Below are 21,257 nucleotides of genomic sequence, written 5' to 3' on the forward strand. Positions count from 1 at the left end.
AAGCGGCGATGCATAAAGTGTAATTATTTTTTTATATAACACTAACAAATGATCAAACTGATTTAAACAAATTAATCAATAAAAACCTAAAATATGGGCCCCATTCCAGCAGTCTTCGATCAGACAAGTTCTGACTACACACTCCTGCCACTAGGGTGCAGGGGAACCTTCTCCAAAAAAAGATGGTCTGGATTAGTGCTCAAGTTATACAAATAAAGCTAGATTCAGCAGGTCTGAATTTAGTTTACGCTACAGCAAACAAGGTGTACCAATTTCAGAAAGAAACTGTTCAAATAAGCAGGCACAATAAGCCTTTAACCAGAAATTGCCAACTTAGAAAGGCAAAATCTAACCTCTCCTCCCACAAGAGTGCAGACCACAAACCTTCTTAATGTAAAATAACTGGCCTGAAGCCCAAGTGCTTAAACCAGAACTAATACACATTAGAATAACAGACACTGAGCCTTCAACCAGCAATTCCCAATTTAGAAGGATGTAAGCTACCTGTCCTGCCACAACAGTGCAGACCCCAAACCTTCTTAATGTAAAACAACCGGTCTGAAGCCCAAGTCCTTAAATCGAAAGGCTTAGAATAACAGTTACAATTTAATAGGGCTACTACCAAGCAGTAATAAATGCAGCAGAATAAATACAACTGAGTACTTTTAAGAAAGGCAAAAGTAAAATAAAGTGCATTTTTTTAAGTAAAGTGCAAGGAGAGAGGAAGAGAGGAAGGAAGAGCAGAGGTTAAGAACCTAAGTGGGTTGGCCTTCTCAAATGCTCTCTCTGTATTAGATAGAGTGAACACCAGACTGGGAGGGATGTCCCAGATCAAATTTACAGTAGGGGTAGGCAACTGCAAAGCCACCAACCATAACAACACAACAAGAATAGGGTGGGGGAGGGGAAAACAGTTTCAGGACAGATGAGAACAGAAAATATATAAAACAATTCCGTCAGGCAAAATTTAGACAAAGCAAAGCTCTGAAAGGTTAAAATGCCAAGAAATATACTTATCAATCAGCGATATATTTCCAGATTGTTTGAGGATCACACTAGCCAGAACCCAGGAGTTTCCAACAGTGAATAAAATAATTTACAAACAGAAATTATTTTTTAAATCAGCAAGTCTTGAAGCAATCAGATAACACAGAAGCTGTTAGACGTGTTTTATAAACTCCACCAAAGAAATAGGGGGTAAGCAGTTTCAGGACAGATGAGAACAGAAAACAATGCCAGAAAATATATAAAATAATTCAGTCAGGCAAAATTTAGACAATGCAGAACTCTGAAAGGTTAAAATGCCAAGAAATATACTTATCAATCAGCGATATATTTCCAGATGGTTTGAGAATCACACTAGCTAGAACCCAGGAGTTTCCAACAGTGAAATAGTGAGGAGCGCTAGGGTTGTAAGCAGAGGTTTGTTTTGCAGGGATAGTACAGGTTGTTTTTAGTGTGATGTGGTAAGAAGTGAGGTAGAGGTGTATTGCTAGGATTGATATGATAGTAAGTTGCATGAGAGTGAGGTGAGTAGTTTGTGATTGTGGGTGGGTACCATTGCTGTGGGTGAGAGTGTGGGGGGATGTTAATTGGTAAGGATTAGTGGAGGGTTGGGTTAGGGTGTGTCTGGTTTGTGATTGGATGAGAGGTTGTGTATAGTCTGTGAATGGTTGTATGTGAGGTGGGTGGGGTTGGTTAGGTATAAGACTAGTGGTAGTGGGGGTGGGTGGAAAATGGGGGTAGGGTAGGGGAGTGTAGAGAGCCCAAGCAGTAGCGAGGGTGAATGGAGCAGGGCAGCACCGAGGTCTGCAGGCAGGATTCCTGAAGAAAAACTATGAGCAAGCTTGAGAAAGGTAAGCTATCTTAAATTGAGCTTAGTAAAGTTGGGAATCAAGGTTTGGAAGCCAATTTGAGTGTTAAATAACGGGCTCTCCAAATTAAGCTTTAATTAGTTTACATTCTACTATTAACGAGCCTAAATAGAAAGATATTCAGTAGTTTGAAAGTGGGGATTAGCAAGGTGCAGGCACAGGCTTTCAAATTAGGGGCTAAGACCTGTTATTTTAATCCAGATTTATAGGTTCTTATTTTAAATCAAACAGGTCTGTCAAAAGAGATCATATCTATACAAAAGTTGACGAAAAAGACACCAAGATTCATGATTACTATAGACGTAGGTAGATACAGATCCAGTACAACAAGTTACCAACAGAAAGGGACACAAACACAAGAGCCATTCAGCCAGTCCATGAGGCTCAACAGAGAAAAGGGGTGGTACTCAAATAATAGCGCTGCATCTAGGAAACTTAAAGATACAGCAATGCAATAGATGGCAAAGTGAGTATGCATCAGAATAAAGACACAGGCATCAGATGATTGAAGTTAACCATTCACCTAAGAGTAGATAGTGTATGAGGGAGTATCTTAAGGATGCAATAGAGGGACAGGATGCAGAAGGATGGAAAAGTAACATCAAAAGGAGCAAATAAAAGGTTTGGCAGCTTACAGCACAATCTAAATATTCATGAAGTTGAAACCATAGGGACAGCAGTTAGAGGTGAACCAGGATGTGCACTTTCAGTGCAATAGTAAATATAGTTAGAGGTCACTTTCAGTATATGCTCATTATAGGAAGACAAATGGCTAGCAGTTACTCTGAAATGCAAAAGCCTTCATGAGCTAAGGATATGTAGCTATCTCTGGCAGAGCTGAGAAAGGCAGGCCATATGTGACCAAGCCCAGATCCTTTGGCATTCAGTCATTATTTCATATGCATTTCATTGGGATAATGATACAGAATGATGGAGAAGTGGGTATTAAATTGCTGCAACAGTATCTGATAATTCAAAATCCATACAATTTAAAAATGAAAGGAAGTTGGCTGGCTTGTAATTAATAATATTTCAGAGAGTTAAAAGCAGTAAACAAGGCAGTTGGATTTAAGCTATAGAGAAATATGGAAGGCAACTAAGCTGGATCAGGGTAAAAAGAAACAAACTTGTATCAATAGTAGTACAGTCAGGAAATGAGGATGTAAACTCAGTTCTGACTGTTGCAAGTAGCCAGTAAACAGTGTGCAAGCTCCAATAGGCTTTAGGCTAGTATGGGGAAGGGCATGCAGACCAACATTGCTTTTATAATGCAGTCTACTGAATCCAAATGAATCAGGAATACTCCGACAGAAGAAGGAAATTTATGCAAGAGGAGATATAGGAGTGCAAAAGGTTGCATAGGCGGTGAGACTGAATATGCCCCCCCCCCCAAACTAGAAGATCCTGGCAGGCACTTGTATGATGAAATAGGTTCTGAATACCATGGTGTCTTTTGGGAGCTAGAAGTTCCATAACATTGGGAAGAATGTATCTACATTTGTGTGGGCAGCTGTGCAGTAAAAACAAATAAATAAATAAATAATGGAAACCTCAGATCATTACATCCAATGGAGAGGATATCAAAAATATTGATAAGAAATGAGAATGGGAAGAAAGGCTTGCATGAGCTTTATTAACCATCCATGGCAAGGGTGAAAAATATCCCCAAGGAAGCTTGTGTTAAAGAAAGTGCCTGGGCATTTAACTCCATAGCACAGAGAGATAAAGCCCTGACTAGGACCCAGCCAACCTAAGTTACAGTAACAGCTTAAGTATATAAGGAGGCAGTAGGGAAGGAAAGGATTGAGTGATTAGCACCACCTCACCCATCCTGAAGGAAAGGGGTAGTCCCAGTGTACAGTTGTATGACCATCAAATGGATATTTGAAGGTAACCAACAGTATTAGAAAAAGGGACATAATCAAAATTTTGCTTGCCCAGTGATGGCAGCCTTCATTAGCATGCGTGTAGAACCATACGCAGTAGGACTCTCAATTTGCTATGTCCTTCATAAACTTGTTTGATTATCACTGAAATTGTAGTCAGTCAAAATCCCAGAAACAGAGTTTCAAAAGTCTTACTGCTCATAACCACATATTAAAGCAAAACCACATTTATTTAAATGTATAATTGCCTGTCATAAGTTGTGATGCCCCTGCACTGGCCCAGTAATCAAGGAGTCTCAATCCTCACCACTAGCACCACTGAGGGATGAATGCATTGGGAGGATGACAAGTACACACACAGTAAAGTACAATTTCCCTTAAGAGCAAACAGAGATCACAGTCAGTCTGGGGCTGGTTTCTCCCTCTTTCTCCACATCCCCCAATAAGACTCCCCACTGGAACAGCTATAGGATTAAGATCTCAGCTGAGAGGTCAAGACATGACCTCCAGCACCCTCTCTGTCCAACCAGTGCTTCAGGTCCCTGCCCAAGTAGCTGACATACACAAACACACACACACACACACACACACACACACACACACACACACACACACACACACACACACACACACACACACACACACACACACACACACACACACACACACACACACTATAAGATTTGATTTATATACAAACATGCACACACACCTGGGGAAGGCTGGCACAGGTTTACTAGCTATGCTGCCTTCTGCCCAGACTATGCGGTAGTTATCACTGCCACTAACCCCTACTTATCAGCTACTATAAAGGCCCTTACAAAGGGTGATCAATCCTACTGTGTAATGTTACTATTATGGTGTGTGACCAAGACCAAGGCTATTTAGAAGTGGCCTGTACAGTGTTACCAAATACATATGCAAGTACTCTAAGAGCTTAAATATGCCTCACAAATATCAGCCACAAAGATAAGTTTAAATATACTTAATAAATAAAAGAACAAGACAATGTTCAAACAACACAGTAACTGCAGAGTTCAGAATCACAGGAAACATTTTTAAAACAATATTGCAGGACAGTCTCAAATAAATACAGAAAACATCTAAACTAATCTTTACTACATTCCTGTCTATATCTAAGAGAGATTACTGTACCCTGATTACTTACTATTAACAAGGCAAGTGCTGATGAAAGGATGTTTCCAGATCCAAGACAAAATACAAAATGCCTTCTCCCTCTCTCTCTCTCGCTCTCTCTCACTCTCCCTCACTCTCTGAGAGAGTTCTTAAATTAATATCACACATTACTGCTGGGTTAGCCTGGATGACATCACTCTTTGTCACCTGCCTTCAGTTCCCATGCTAATAGAAACTTAACAAAATTTAACATTACTGTGTGAAAAATACATATCTCTCAGATGTTTGCCCAGAACTGGAAGTCATAAAACAATTAAACATTTTGACATTTTAAACCTAGTAATTACTCTTCTTTTCAGACAACAGAAAAACCTCTGGCTCACTGAAACTGAGAGATACAATCATAAAACAAGCTCAACTTGTTTTCTTGAGGTTTTGCAAGTTAACTCTGTATGTTCCAGCTTCTACTATTAAAACATACCTTTGCACAGCTATATAGTTTATATACATTTCTGTTCTTTTCCAGTAGGGTACACTGTGGTTACATTCTTGAAGCTCACTACATAACATACAGTTCTCTTACCATTGCAAGACAAACATATGAATCATATTAATATTCACAAATGACATATGATTATTTGTCCCAGTATACAGTTTTCCCCTTCAATCAGGTGCCTCACTAGCTACCTTCCTCAGGCCTTGTAATGTAGGGTCTGAGAGCTGAGCCTGTCTGAACTCTCTCTTTGTAGCCCTTTCCAGCTCTCCTTCAACAGGAAGTCATATATCCTCTGACAGTGATGTCTCACTGTCAGCCTGGGTATTACTACTCACTTCTACCCTAGCAGTCACTTTGTCCAAGGGAACATCAGTACCCACAAGCAGCTGTGGCTCACCTTCAGTCTCACTGCTACAGGGTAGCGCCCTCCTTTAAGTAACCACTACACCAGTCCTGGCTGCAAGTGTGCAGTCTGTCTGGGTCTCCCCCAGGCTACCAGACCCACATGCTTGTCTCCAAGCCTGACTGCGTGTAACTGAATGCACACACGGTACTGCATTATCAAAATCATTCCCTATCAGGACATCTGCAGGGGGGGTAGTTTGGTACCCTTGTTGTCTCAATTTTGTCATTCCCACTTACTGGCTCTCCCACCTTTTGTTCCCCACCTTGACTCTGTCGACACTTATATGCTACATGGCCCCACTGGTTGCATTTAAAACATGTAACCCTTGGTCCTGGATGTGTACTTGGACTAATAGCTTCCCCTGCTACTGGTGGACTCTTTTGGGGCAGTGTGGGATGCCCACCATGGGTTCCCTTAGACCCATGAGCAGCACTGAATGCCCCTTTCCTGTGCAGTGATGCCCTGCTTGCTAGGTATAAATCTCCCTTTGTCCCCAACTCATCTGCAGTAGTGCATTGTTTATCAGCTAACCAGATTCTCACATCCTCAAGCAAAGTAAATGAGAAAAAAAACAGTAAATCCGAACTTCAATGTCACAAAAGGGGCACACGAAGTACCTGGAAGCAGAACCCCACTTGGCAGTCACTCTTCAGAGAATAAGATCCAATAATCCAAGTCAAAAGGATGAAATAGCATAAAATGTATTGTACAAAAAATAAAAACATAAGCGCTTTCGTCCTTAATTTTAAGAACTTCATCAGATAAAAGGAGAAAGCTCTTAATCCATTTTTAAACACTCGTAATTAAACGTCACAAAAATAGACCCCCTTAAAAGAAACAAACCTGTTCACGAAATTTAAAACAAAATGTTGAATGATCATACCAAAATCAAATAATATATGAAAATATAAATTAATAAATAATTCATAACTAGTAAATAATTCTATCTTTCCAAAGCTTTAAGTATAGAACTGATAGAAATGTGTTTGTTTAAACCTGGCCAGTTGCCTGAATAATGTTTTTCAAGGATAAGTGACCAAGCCCCACCTCAAATGTCCGTTTTTATACTGTCAATTATTGCAAATTTGAAAGAATGCCCTTCATTTTTTTAAAATATGTTTACTTAAGGCACTAGTTTCTTTTTTCAACCTGATGTCATACACTGTAAATGCTCATATATATGATTTTTCAGTTTTCGATCGGTTTTGCCAGTATACAAGCAGCAGCATACAGTACACAATGCACAATATATAACTTTTTCAGAGCAACAGGTGTAGCTATGATGAATGTTAACATCAATATTGTTAATGTGGAAAACACTGCCCTCATAAATTAATTTACAAAACTTACACATTCCAAATTTACTTATGTAACCTTCCTTCATATTGAAGTGATTATTTTTTGTTTCAAAGATGTTTTTGAGGTTCCTACCCTTTTTGAGCACAACTATAGGGTTAGCCCCCACATAAGGTCTTGTGCCTTTGTCTTGGCTTAAAATGGACCAGTTTTTAACTAAAATGTTTCTTAATTCAAAACTGTCTACAGTACAAAAACAGTAATGAAGGAACTCCTATAGTTCCTTGGATTTTCTATATTTATTATTGTTTCAACAACAGGGGCAGATACAGTGTTGGTTGCACAATCTGATAGAAGGGAGAAGAAATAGCCTTTTTCTCTTTTATTTAATAGCGTCTAGAAAAATATCTTCAATAAATATGAATGGGTAACCCCTACACAGAAACATCTGTTTAAGATGATCACATTCACACAAAAAAAGCATCCATGGTAGAGACCATGCGGGCTGCACGTACAAACTGTGCTTTCACAAGCACAACTCCATAAGTGTGCATGAACTTTAAAAAGTTGGTAGTACAATAAATGTATGCCACAAAATCACTAATACATTCAATTGGTCCATCCCATAAAATGAAAATGTCATCCAAAAAATGGGTGTAACATTTAATGTGTGTAAAATATGTCAAGGAAAACACAAACTTCTTTGCCCACTGTAAGACAACAATGTTGGCACACAGGCCCCACAAGCTGAACCCATTGTCACTCCTTCTTGCTGTAGGTAAATCTCATTATTAAATAATATAAAGATGTTTTTCAATACTAATTCTAAAAGGTGTAAATAAACTAGGACTTCATCATGTCCAGTTCCTTTCTCATAAAGAAACTCTAAAAAACATTCTAACCCGATCTACCAGCCTCTGGAAAGTCGCTGGGGCATTTTTCATCCCAAAGGGCATCTTTGTGATCTCATACAAGCCAAAAGGAGTCATAAAGGCTGACTTCTCTCTAGCACTGGGAGTCAAGGGCTCCTGCCAGTAACCCTTGGTAAGATCAATGGTGGTAAGATACTTAGCCCCACCCAGCTGCTCTAGGGCTTAATCTGTCCTAGGTATGGAGTAAGCATCTGACCCTGTGTGAGTAAGTTCCTGTAGTCCACATAGAACCTGGTGATGCCATCCTTCTTCGGTACCAGCACCACTTGGGAGGCCCAGGGACTGCTGGACTCCTGAATTACCCCTAGTTCCAACATTTCCTGTCTCTCCTTCCTCAGAGTCTGTTTGACTTTCTCAGGCACCCTATAAGGGGCCTGCTCAATAGGCCTTTGGGGTCCTGTATCCACATAGTGCTGCACCAGGTGGGTGCACCCTGGTTTCCCAGTAAACATGTCCCTAAATCCTGTGACTCTGCTTGGATTTCTCGAACCTGGGTAGGGTATAGCTGCTGGGACACTGCTACCCCTTACACTGAAGTGTCAGTCCGGTCTCACTAAGGAGATCAATCACCAGATCCTCCACAGACTCCTCCTGCAATCCACTGCAAACAGTCACCACAAGGGCCTACCTATCATGGTAAGGTTTCATCATGTTAACATGGTACAATTTCTGCCCCTGCCTCCTGCCTAGGAGTTCCACCATGTAGTTAACATCACTGACCTTCCTTACCACCTTGCAGGATCCCTCCCAAGCTGCCTGCACTTGTTGTGTCTGACAGGAATGAGAACCATTACCTGCTGCCCTAGATCATACTCTCTAGCTCGAGCACTCCTGTCATACCAGACCTTTTTCTGCTGTTGAGCTTCTGACAAGTTCTCCTGGGCCAACCTCATGAGTTCCCTGAGCCTTGTCCTGAGGTTTAGGACATATGCCACAACATACTCCTTGGGATTTACACTCACCCTCCCACTCATCTCGAATCAAATCTAGAGGTCCCCTCACCCTATGCCCATACAGCAACTCAAAGAGCGAAAAACCTGCGGATTCCTGGGGAAACTCTCTGTAAGCAAACAACAGATGGGACAAATACTTGTCCCAGTTCCTCTTAAACTGGTTTGCAAATGCTCGTAGCATTGTCTTGAGTGTAGAGTTTAACCTCTCAACAAGACCATTAGTCTGGGGATGGTAGGGGGTGGTCTGTAGGTGCTTAACCCCTCAGTACTTCCACAGACAAGCCAGCAGGTCTGACATGAACTTGGCACCTCTGTCAGTCAGTATTTCTTTTGGGAAGCCTACCCTGCTGAAAATCAAAGCATTTGCCACCTTTTCTGCCTCAATGGAGGACAGAGCCATGCCTCAGGGTATCTGGTAGTATAATCTGCTACCACTAGGACATACATATTCCCTGTGAAACTTGGGGTACTCAGAGGCCCCGCAATATCCATAGCTACCCTCTGAAATGGCTCCTCAATCACAGGCAAAGACATCAAAAGAACTTTCACCTTGTCTCCTGCCTTGCCTACCCTTTGGCACTGCTCACAGGTCCTGCAGTACTCTGTTACATCTCTGGAAATCCCAGGCCAATAGAGGTTCTGCATAATATGTCTCTTTGTACATTTTATGCCCATATGACCTGCAAAGGGAATATCATGGCCTATGGCCAGAAGTGCCAGACAGTAGGTTCTGGGCACTACCAACTGCTGTATTCTCTCACCGTCTTTCAGGGGTCCACTCTCTATACAGTAACCCTTTGTCCCAGTATACAGATTCCCCCTTCCCTTGAGAATGAGGTGCCTCACTAGCTGCCTCCCTCAGGCCTTGCAATGTAGGGTCTGAGAGCTGAGCCTGTCTCAACTCTCTCTTTGTAACCCTTCCCAGCTCCTCTTCCACAGGAAGTCTGGCATCCCCTGACAGTGATGTCTCACTGTCAGCCTGTGTACTACTACTCAGCTCTGCCCTTGCAGTCCCTCAGTCCAAGGGAACATCGGTACCCACAAGCAGCTGTGGCTCACCTTCAGTCTCACTGCTTCAGGGTAGCTCCCTTCCTGAAGTAGCCATCTCACCAGTCCTGGCTGCAAGTGTGCAGTACTGCATTATCAAAATCATTCCCTATCAGGACATCTGCAGGGGGGTGGTAGTTTGGTACCCTTGTTGTCTCAAGAAAATCTTCTGTTGGCATTTTGTCATTCCCACTTACTGGCTCTCCCACCTTTTCTTCCCCACCTTGCCTCTATGGACATCTATATGCTACATGGCCCCACTGGTTGCATTTAAAACACTTAACCCTTGGTATTGGAAGTGTAGCTGGACTAGTGGTTTCCCTGCTACTGGCAAACTCTGTTGGGGTAGTCTGGGCTGCCCTCCATGGGTTCCCTTAGACCCTTGAGCAGCACTGGGTGTCCCTTTCCAGTGCAGTGATGTCCTGATTGCTAGGTATAGGTCTCCCTTTGTCCCTAACCCATCTGCAGTAGTGCATTGTCTATCAGCTAACCAGCTTCTCATGTACTCAGGGAAGGTGCTAAGGGCTTGCTCCCTCACCAAAACGTCTGCCAGCCCTTCAAAAGTGGTGACCTGACATCCACTCACCCACCTAAGAAAATAATGCTTAGTTCAGCAACATATTCACACACACTTTCATCTGCCTTGCGTCTATGCTCATGAAACTTTTTCTATAAGCTTCAGGTGTTAACTTATAGCATTCTAACAAACACATTTTGACTGCATTATAATTTAAAGATTCAGTGTCAGACAGTTTGGAAATTACAGTTACAGATTTACCATGGAGTAAGGGGTTCAGGAAACATATCCAGACCCCTTGGTCAACATTATACTGTTTACATACCCTCTCAAAGATATGAATGAAACTATCAAAAGCATCCCCCTCTGTAAATTGTGGAAGAAATTTACTGACCTTTGTTGCTTCTGGGGTTTGGTTAGTTCCATCCCTATTACCTCCATGACTCTGGCGAAGAGTCAGCATCTCCTTTTCATGTTGCCTCTGCCTCTCATTCACCTCATCCTGCAGACATCGCAGTTTCCCATGTTCCTCATCCTCCAGATGTCTCAATCTCTCTGCTTTTTTTTATTTCCAAATGCTTGGCCTCCAACTCAAGTTTCTTTAACTCCAGATGGATTTTTAAGTCCTCTATTGTGCTGTGCATTTTCTGAGAGTTGCACATCTCCACAGACAGTCTGATTGTCCTCCTGGTTGCTATTCTGTGATACAGCTGTGACTAAAGCTGCAACCATGTCTCCTTTAGTCAGGTTGGCATGCACCAGTCCTTTAGCCTGGCACATCTCAGCCAACTGGCTCCTTGTCAGCCTGCTATACTCTTCTGCTGATATGCTTGCCTGCTCTCCCTGACTAAGCTAACAAAAAATAAATAAATAAATAAAACAGTTGTGATGTGAACACTGAATGTTCACTGCATGGCAGATTGTGAGTACAAACACCTTCAGTGACCACTGTACACAGGCTATAGGAATTCAATATCCACACCACTACAAGTCAATTAATATGTGATGTGGCTATCTCACCACTATCACCCAATTAATATGTGATGTGGGTATCCCACCACTGCCAAACAATTAAATACATTTCTGCTCTTTTCCAGTAGGGTACACTGTGTTTACATTCTTGAAGGTCAGAACATAACATACAGTTCTCTTACATTTGTAAGACAAGCATATGGATCATATTACTATTCACAAATGACATGATTATTTACAAAATTCCAGATAGCTGAGCTGGCAGTGTCATATTTCTATATAAACCATATGAATATGTTCAAGTGACATATACTTATTTACAAAATTCCAGATAGCTGGGCTGGCAGTTTCATGTAAGTGATAATATGTCATAAGTGATAATTTAATAATGGTGTTTCTTGTTTAAAAAACAGCTAAGTCTGGGATAAGACGAATTACAAAAAGCACAATTAAGTTATGAAAATGCCAGCATGGGGGCTTAGCTGAGAAGCATACACGAGGCAGTAACCATTAATCACTTCTCCTAAAACAGTTAAATTGTACCACAGTGAAAAGTTGTGTTTATGAAGTTTAATTCTTAAAATGTAGGGTTAGTAATGTTCTGAGCTTAACATATGCTGAATGAGGGGGATTGCACCACCTGTTTGGCTATGAAGGTTATGATTAGGATTAGAGATGCAGTGTTTGCAGAAAATGCATGGCAGAGTGAGATTTGTGCAATAACAAAAGAGATCGGAAGGTACTGTGGTCTGGCCACTGAATGGCAGTGATATCCAAAGCAGACAAAGATTTGAATCAGCACATTTTATTAAATCCCATTCATAGCTTGTGTAAATTGGAAGGGAAGTTCACTAGTACTGAAAAGAAGTTGTTATAGTTTTTCAAATTAATATTTTCTCTTTTGTAGCATGGGCCTAGGGTAGAAAACTACTAACTTCAGAACATATTCTGACTTGTGCTACAGTAGATCAGCAAACATTATGCATGATTTATGATCTAGCCAGTCACTGTCAGCTAAACATTACATAGCTCATTCAAATCCTGCCTTTTAGACATCATTCCTCCTCCGGAACGTTATTTTGCATGTACTGTTCCCACAATTCCCATCTTTTTCTATGTAATTTGCTCCCTCCCTTTTCTAAAGATCAGTCAGCTTCAAGAAGTGCAACTGAGTATTTCAGATCAATGGGTTAAATACAAAATGTTGTAAAAACAATAAAAAAGGATCTCAACACCCTCATTTTAATCCAAATACAAATAGCAGAGCTTTTGGGAATAATCTCTTTTTCAATGCATATAAAACACAGTTCAGATACAGAGTTTTTAAATACATCATATGATCCCATCACCCAATAAGAGCTCGGCTTGTTATACAGAAAACCTAAAGTTTCAAGACACAGCAAAACATAAAAAAGTACATTCAAAAGCAACTTAAAAAGCACAGCAGATACAGACAGCCAATTACAACATTCACTTTAATTTAATTTGCTTTTTCAGTTAGTTTAAAACCTGTATTACAACAAAAGCAAATATAATGTGAGTAATTGCCTACCTCTTCCCTTCTTCTCCACCATAGCCTTTGGCCTCACTTCCTCACCTTTCATTTCATAGATTTCTTATGTCCAGTTCCTTATTCAGTAATTAGGTTCTGTGCTCCAACTATATGGTATTTTGTAGTACATTATAATCGGGTATTAAATATACTTAGTCTGATTAATTCTTTAACCTGAGTAGATACTTGACTGATACTTACCTTTGTGTTTACTTGGCTTCCATGTGACGTTACATACAGAGAAGCAGAAGTCACAACCAGAAGCAGATTTTAGATTCCTTCTGGCTAAGCCAAGTTAATAGCCAATGTTAATATCTAACCATCCGGAAAGATGCAAACTTAACTTTGAAATTCCATGCGGACAAAATTTAGAATCACCTATGCACAGTTTCAGTCTTTAACATATAGCTGGACAAAATCTGTGTAACAAAAGCAAGGTCCTTGGCCAGAGAGATAAAGTTATAACTGTAGCCCAGATGACCAAGTACTGAAGTAGCAATCTGGGTTTTAGAGGAGCCAAGAGGAGAGGGTGAGAGTTAAGTGACTGTTGCCTTTTCATCTTTCCTGGAGAGAGGAAGGCAGCCTGGTCTGTTTCAGTTCTGAAACCAGCTACAGGACATGTGTATGACATTTTACATATGAGCTGGGTATGAGAAGCTGCCATTGCCAAACTGTGCTCTCACTGTACCCTTCATGTCATGCATATGACAGCAAGCAGGCTGTATGTGGAAGGCACAGCAAGCTGTCACTTCAGTAAAGGTGCAAGTAAGCTGCCTGGAGTAAGTTTAAGATCATATTGCTAATATCTCCTAATGGCTGCCTGAATGACAGTTGTATAACAATCTGCTCTTGTTATGCTGACGAACTACCAGGAATAATCAAATGCAGTGGTACCAAATGACTGATAAATGTGGAAAAACATATAAAGCTGGTCTGGAGAGTAACAGGTAAGGCCAAGTTGACAAGATGATTCATTAGCTTGGTGATGTTTCTAATTATCTTAGAAGGGAACAGGTGGCATGCCAGGACAAGCTTTCATTTTAGACAGAGTGGCTGACCAGCACTGTGAAATCCCGAGGATTTGACTTAATGTGGGTGTGCTGTTATAGCTCATGAAACAATTAAGTGATCTCAATGGTGCATTAAGAAAGAGAATAAATACAAGAAAGTCAGGAGGAGACCAGCTGTTAGTGCTAGATGGGCTATTAAACTTCACTTGTGCAATAATTTACTAACAGAGGACTTGGATCAGGTGAATGATCAGGTGAATGAGCAGCTCAGTTATATGAGCGGTAAAGACGTAGCACTGGGTTAATACAGTAACATTTGTGTTGAATTCTACAAAACAATGAAGATGGGATTGTAGAGATGTGTTGCCAGCTCTTTAGCTTTACTTATCACACTGTGCCAGCTCTTTAGCTTTACTTATCACACTGTGCAACAGTACACTGGAAACCAGACCACATGAATTACAGACTGGTTCTCAGAAAGCTGTAAATGTACAGCTCTTTGAAAGAAACAGTGTCATATGATGATGCAACACCTTTTTCAGAAGCAGAAACAAATGGTATGAGGATTTGACTTTTTTTTTTGTAATAGCAATGATTACATAATCATATATATCATTACATAATCATATATTTAAACTGTTTGTTTGGTTTCCACTAGCACATTCTGATTCAGATATCCCTATTAGACTTTCATGCTATACTGGTGACACAGTCCAGCACTCCTTACGTATTTTCAGCAGCATACAAATATTAAATTAGATATCACATTAAATAAAAAAATTACTCAGCTTGACAATTAAAGGTATTAGATAATTTCATAGTTATCACAGATCATATACTGTCACAAAACTGAGCTGGCATCTTTAGTGGTCTTCCATATCTTAAACACTTTCCAGAAAGGACAACAAACACATCTGTAATATCTGCAGCTGATGATGAACCTGATAAGTCATCTCTTACTTTGCCTGGTGATAGATCCTTATGATTTTCTTTCTTAAATGTTCTCTCTGGAACATTTCTTTGGACCTCTCAGGACCCATTAGCATAATTCACATTACCATCAACAAAGTCTCTTGGCCTTACAGTCATTGTGAGCTTCATTCATTTTTAAGCTGTTTCTTGCTTTTAATCAGCACCTTACTATCTGTAGTTACCATCAAATGATCTCTGTTGCTCATGATTCCTCAAAGCAAATGCATTCCTGTTGACAGCGTTACAGAATCTTTCACCTTATCTATTACCTTTACATTAGAAAAGGATTATGCTATCATAGCACAACTTTTAGCACCTCCCTAACATCTAAGAGATGTGGACACTCCTATCAAGGCTGTGAAGAGCTTTCTTATATCATTATATTTATATATCAAAATAAAAAAGAAGCAAATATTTTCTGGTAAATACCCAAAAAATACCTCCAAAAAGGCTGCAGATATGGGGAATTTTTCATTGAAAATAGCAGACATTGAGATCCAAGATGGCAGGCATGATGGACAAATGGACTTATGGAGTCGATGTGTGACATTAATGAATGTATCTTTTTTGGTGTTCAACTCTCTGGGAGCATAGAAACTCCAAAAACTGTTACCAAAGGGTGACTGATGAAAAGGGATTACCAAGAATATGACGTATCAATGAGCACAAAGTTAGGTTTTCCTCATCTTAAACATGGCCCTTTGTAATTCATCAAATTACAACTTGATTCTCCTGACTTTACACTCACAATCAGCAATTAAGAAAATTATACGGGAAAAGGTAGAAAAACATAAATATCATTATGAGGGTGTTTCATTGAACTCAGACAGATAAGAATTGGGCCTTAAGGTTTCACCCTTACCTTCTTGATGTAGATTTGTTAAGATAATTCATAACATGTTAATAAATCTTTACACAATGGAATGTGCTATCATAAAACATACAATTACTTCATGAATGTGAATCAGATGAATGACTTACTGCTGTTTACTTCTATGGTAGTATTCATTGGAAAGATGATCTCTGATGACACTCGATTTCCTTGTTCTAGAAAATACGAAACATTACATTTTATATACTACACTGATTGAAAGCAGCAAACTTAAATGGGATAACAGCATTAGCACACTGACTAGTACTTCAAAGAGAATGCAAAAATGGGATCATAAAGTCAGGTAAGTGAGCCAGTCATGCTTATGACTAATGTTTCACAAATACTGCAGCTCACAGTTAAAATGCCCTATAAGCTAATGTGTGAAAAGCAGCACCAACATTTGCAGGAAGCCTAGTTATACTAGTATGTTGGCAACCAGTTCCACATATGTGGAACAGCACTATATTACAAAATATTACACAGGAGTTTTCATTTTTTTATTTGGTATGTGTACATATGTACACATGGGTCTACTTCAGTTCACTGAAATCCCATTTCACTGGCATTCATTTCACTGAGACCAAATCATCTAAAGTTCACAACACTGACAACTCATGTCACTGAATCTCATTTCACTGAATTGCAAGCTACAGACTTGATGTGGCAGTGTGTAGAGTACTGTGAGGCAAGTAAAGGGTATATGCCCTGTTCCCCACTGTAATATGACCTGGTGTTAGTATATATAGTTGGGGGGCACAGCCCCCCACATATTTTGGTTTTATATTGTCTGTTTTTTGTTAAGAGGATATATAAATAGTTTTTAAGTTGTAGAAAGAGGTAATCATTAGTTTTGTGAGTTTGTGTGTGTATGGTTTCCCATTTAGTCTTGTGAAATTTAGCATTTTAAGCTGTCAGTGAAATGAGATTCGGTGAAATGAGTTGTCAGTGTTTTGAAGTTTAGGTGATTTAGTCTCAGTGAAATGAATGTCACTGAAATGGGATTTCGGTGAAGTGAAGTAGACCTATACACATCTATGGGCTCACTGTAATTGTGTTGGTCAAAAGCATTCAAGGAATGATCGTTAAGAGCCCCACTTATATGGAAAACTTTAGTAAAGACACTACAAATCAATGGTACCTCCTCTATCATACGGTCCTTACCACAACACAGAAAAATCCTGGATGCCCAGTGTATCCCTTCTGAAAGCTGACAATGCCTAACAGTTGTCAAAACTCCCAAGATCAGTGACCTAGAATAATCTTATACTGCCGAATCCGTCAATGTATGAGGCTTATGACAACGAATGGCCCTTGTGTTACAGTGTCAACATTACTCATGAACACAACTCTGAATTTTGTGTGTGTGTGTGTGTGTGTGTGTGTGTGTGTGTGTGTGTGTGTGTGTGTGTGTGTGTGTGTGTGTGTGTGTGTGTGTGTGTGACTGTGTTTATATTAATTTCCACTATATATAGCAAGACAGAAGGAGGAAGAGTGGAGGAGAAAATTTAGGAGCGGGGTAAAAGTAAAAAGTTTATACTCATGGTGTATTTGAATCTGCTGGTAACAGACTCGGAGGTTCTAAGCTCAAATATACAGAAAGAGTGGGATCTCATTAAGGTCTTGGACTGTATTAGAAAAGATAAAATTCTGGATACCATCCTAACCAATGCAGCGGGTGTCATGAACATCCAGGTTAAGGCACTGGTATCCAGCAGCAATAGTGCCACTCTATGGCTTACAGTAGGGGAAGATCAAAAGACAAAGATAAAGACAATGGGGCGGACTTCAAAAGAGAGGATTATGCACATCCATCCATGGAAGGTGATCAAAAATGAGACAGGAGAGTGGGAGTAAACTGAGATAATAAACATGCTGTAGGAATAGGTCAGGGTTGTGTACTCATGTCCATGCCAAAAACAAAACCAACCAGTCCTGGATAAAGTGCCTCTTCAGACCAACGATGCAAGTTCAGAAAACAACAAAAGAGGCTCACCACAGCTTATTCCGAGATATTTAATGTGGGCAAAACACAAAACATAGCAGTAAGCGCTTTCATGTTTTAAAAACGTTTCATCAGACTTTAACACAGCAGTCACCATTCGTCTAATTTTATAGAACCTGCTCAGTATCATCTTCCAATCCCTTTAATCCCTTTCTTCCTCAAACCCTCATGTCCATGGACAAGGGTGTGAGGAAGAGGCAAAAAGGCAAGAAGAGAAGAAAGAACACAGGATGGCTAAGTCCAGGAGAAGGACCCAGATCGATTTTAAAGAAATCGATAACGGACTATAGCAGTACCTCAGGAGAGGAATCATGCGTTACTGAAACAGAGCAAGGGCTTGCTCAGGGGTTCCCAGCCCACAAAAAACAGAAAAGTGCTGCCGCCCCTTAGGACACATAGGGGTGGGAGAAAACATCAAAAATGTCGAAAATTTAGAAACATTGTTACAAATGATAATTCCCAAATAGTGGAATATTCAAATGTACTTAACATCTCATCTGTAACTCTTTCTGAAACTGCTATTAAACTACTAAATAAAGGATTAACATATGTTCTTGGTTTTTATGTCCATGAAGACACTGTGGTTAAGGATGTCCTTTCATTTTGTTGGCTATTAAATTTAAAATTATTTTTTGGCCAACAGGAAAACTCTCAAACATCTACTGATTTCAAGTTTAAGAAATCTGTTTTTCAACCTCCCATGGATAAATATGTCACAGTATTTCAAAAAACTGTTCTCAAAGATCTACATTTCCATGGTTATGAATCTTGTATGTTGGGCCACAATTTATCATGGGCTGAACAACAAGCCCTTAGGGAACTTAGGAACAATCATAACATAGTTATTATTCCTGCTGACAAAGGAGGAGCAGTTGTAGTTATGGACATCATTTATTATTCATTGGAGGCCTACAGACAACTTAAAAATGCCATTCATTATATGCCAATGCCTCTAGACCCGACAAGCTGCTTCAAGAAGGAAATTGATTCCTTCTTAGAGCTGGCCGCTGAGGAAGGTATTATTGGTACATCAGTTTTGCAACATCTTAGGGTGGATGATCCTTAGAAACAAATACTGTATTTGCTGCCAAAGATTCATAAAAATTTGCAAAAACCACCTGGCAGACCGATAGTATCTGGCATGGGTTTGCTCACGGAACCCTTATCAGGATTCCTCACCAAACATTTACAGCCACTTCTGACTATGGTCAGATCAAGGATCAAGGACACCACGGAATTCTTCAGAATTGTAAGTGATACACAATTAGAACCAGAATGGATAATGTGTACCTTGGATGTTATGGCTCTATACACAAACATCGCACATTGGGCTGGGCTTGAGGCCCTTGAATATTGGCTAAATAAACCAAATCTTTATCATCCAGGCTTCAATACATTGTTGGTCTGTATGGCAGAACATGTCCTAACAAAAAACATATTTTATTTTCAGAAGGAATGTTACTGGCAGGTGCGAGGTACAGCTATGGGGGCATCTTTTGCCCCCATTTATGCAGACCTCTTTATGGGGTACTTGGAGGAATTCCTTATATATGATGACAATCATAACATATTTTTGGATGATGTGGACATTTGGCGGCGATACCTTGACGACTGTTGGCTGGTTTGGCGTGCAGACACTGCATATCTTTTAGAGTTTGTCCAGTACCTCAATGATAACAAGTGGGGTATTGAATTTACTCTTAATATGCACCAACAAGAAATTCATTTCTTAGATGTCAAGATTTGTAGGAATGTGGACAACACATTGTCAACACACGTGTTCCGCAAATATTGGCAGTACAATAGCCTTTTAGAAGCCACTAGTTTACATCCGGATCACATTACAAGGAATATTCTCAAGTCCCAATTCCTTCGTAGTAAAAGGATTTGCTCTTCCAATGATGACTATGAACATCATAAGAATGACCGGATACACAGGTTCAAAGCCAGGGATTACAAATCAGGACATATTCTTTCAGCTAGCAATTTGGCTACTGGGCAGGATAGACTGGATTTATTGAAATACCATGAGAAAATGCCAACAACAGACAATACTATTAGATTTGTAACTACATATGGTAGAAACATTCATGCCATCAGAAATGCAGTTAATAAGAACTGGAATATCCTTATGGCTAATCAGGAATTATCCAGTTTCCTGACAGATGAGTGTAAATTTTCATATCGTAGAGGTAGAACATTACCTCAATCATTACAAATCCAGGGCTGAATGACAAATCATGGGAGACCAATTAACTATCACAGGAGACAAATTGGTGGGATCATTCTCCTGTGGACATTGCTCCTTTTGTAAGTGTATGCCAAAATCCAAGGAGTTTTCTAGTAGGAACACCAAATTGGTGTATTGTACAAAACATTTTACCAATTGTGGAATGGACTGGGCGGTCTATTTGGCCACCTGCTCCTGTTCCTCATTTTATGTTGGGCAGACCTCCAGGCCATTCAGAATAAGGATGTCTGAGCACTCAGGTGACATTAGGAACAGACGTATGACTAATGCATTGTACAGGCATGTATGTGTTCATAAAACAGCCACCTTTCACTTTTGCATTATTGACAAAATATGGGGAGATAGATCACACAAATTAGGGTGGCACAGTATACTAAATAACAAAGAGAAAAGCTGGATAGTTAAGCTACGGGCAATATTTTCCCCGGGTCTTAATAACCATTTGTAATTTTTGGTTGTTACATTTTTTTGAAAATTATTTTGTTATCCTTTAGATGTTCTTCTTTAGAATGTATATAGTCATTTAATCACTGTCCCTTTAAATGTTTCATTGACCATGAAGCTCTATGTATAAAATGAAATAATTTCTGAGATGGATGATAATCACTGATGAAGGCAAAGACTGTCGAAACCGGTCTGATTTTTTACTATTTGCATTAAACCGAGTTATCACACTTAAGGTGCTGGCCTCTATGACTTTACGTATATTCCAGCACAACTACATACAGAAACATATTACTCTTCCCCAACTATAAACCCCCCGCACCCCCTATACCCCCTGCTACTTAAATATATCAAATCCGAGATTGCACTCCACATAAGAAAATGGCAAACATACCATTACGTACTTCATGACTGCCTGTTGTAACCGTAGTCATGTCACCTCTTAATTTGCTATCACACAACATAACTTATCTTAGTGTAGTGAAGTGCAATCTCATAGTTGATATATTTAAGTAGCAGGGGGTTTGGGTGGTGCAGCCCCCCCCCACATGGGGGATGAAGGGGAGCTTGCCTCCCTGCTTATAGTTGGAGTAGAGTATTACTTTTTGTCTTTTGTTTCTGTATGTACTTGTGCTG

At 39.9% G+C, this 21,257-nt stretch overlaps 1 protein-coding gene across 2 annotated transcripts in view; it reads right to left on the reverse strand.

Annotated features, from left to right (window-relative positions):
- The window catches only part of LOC122801533 (interleukin-1 receptor type 1-like), a 786,539-nt gene that overhangs the window by 607,610 nt on the left and 157,672 nt on the right, over positions 1 to 21,257 (reverse strand). For both annotated transcript variants that reach the window (XM_044070955.1, XM_044070953.1), the window contains exon 6: positions 16,032 to 16,097. In XM_044070955.1, coding sequence (XP_043926890.1) covers positions 16,032 to 16,097 — 66 coding nt within the window. The remainder of the gene's footprint in view (positions 1 to 16,031; positions 16,098 to 21,257) is intronic.

This window comes from Protopterus annectens, chromosome 5.part0 (genome assembly GCF_019279795.1).
Source record: "Protopterus annectens isolate FY-2018-M chromosome 5.part0, PAN1.0, whole genome shotgun sequence".
NCBI classification, from domain to species: Eukaryota; Metazoa; Chordata; order Ceratodontiformes; family Protopteridae; genus Protopterus; species Protopterus annectens.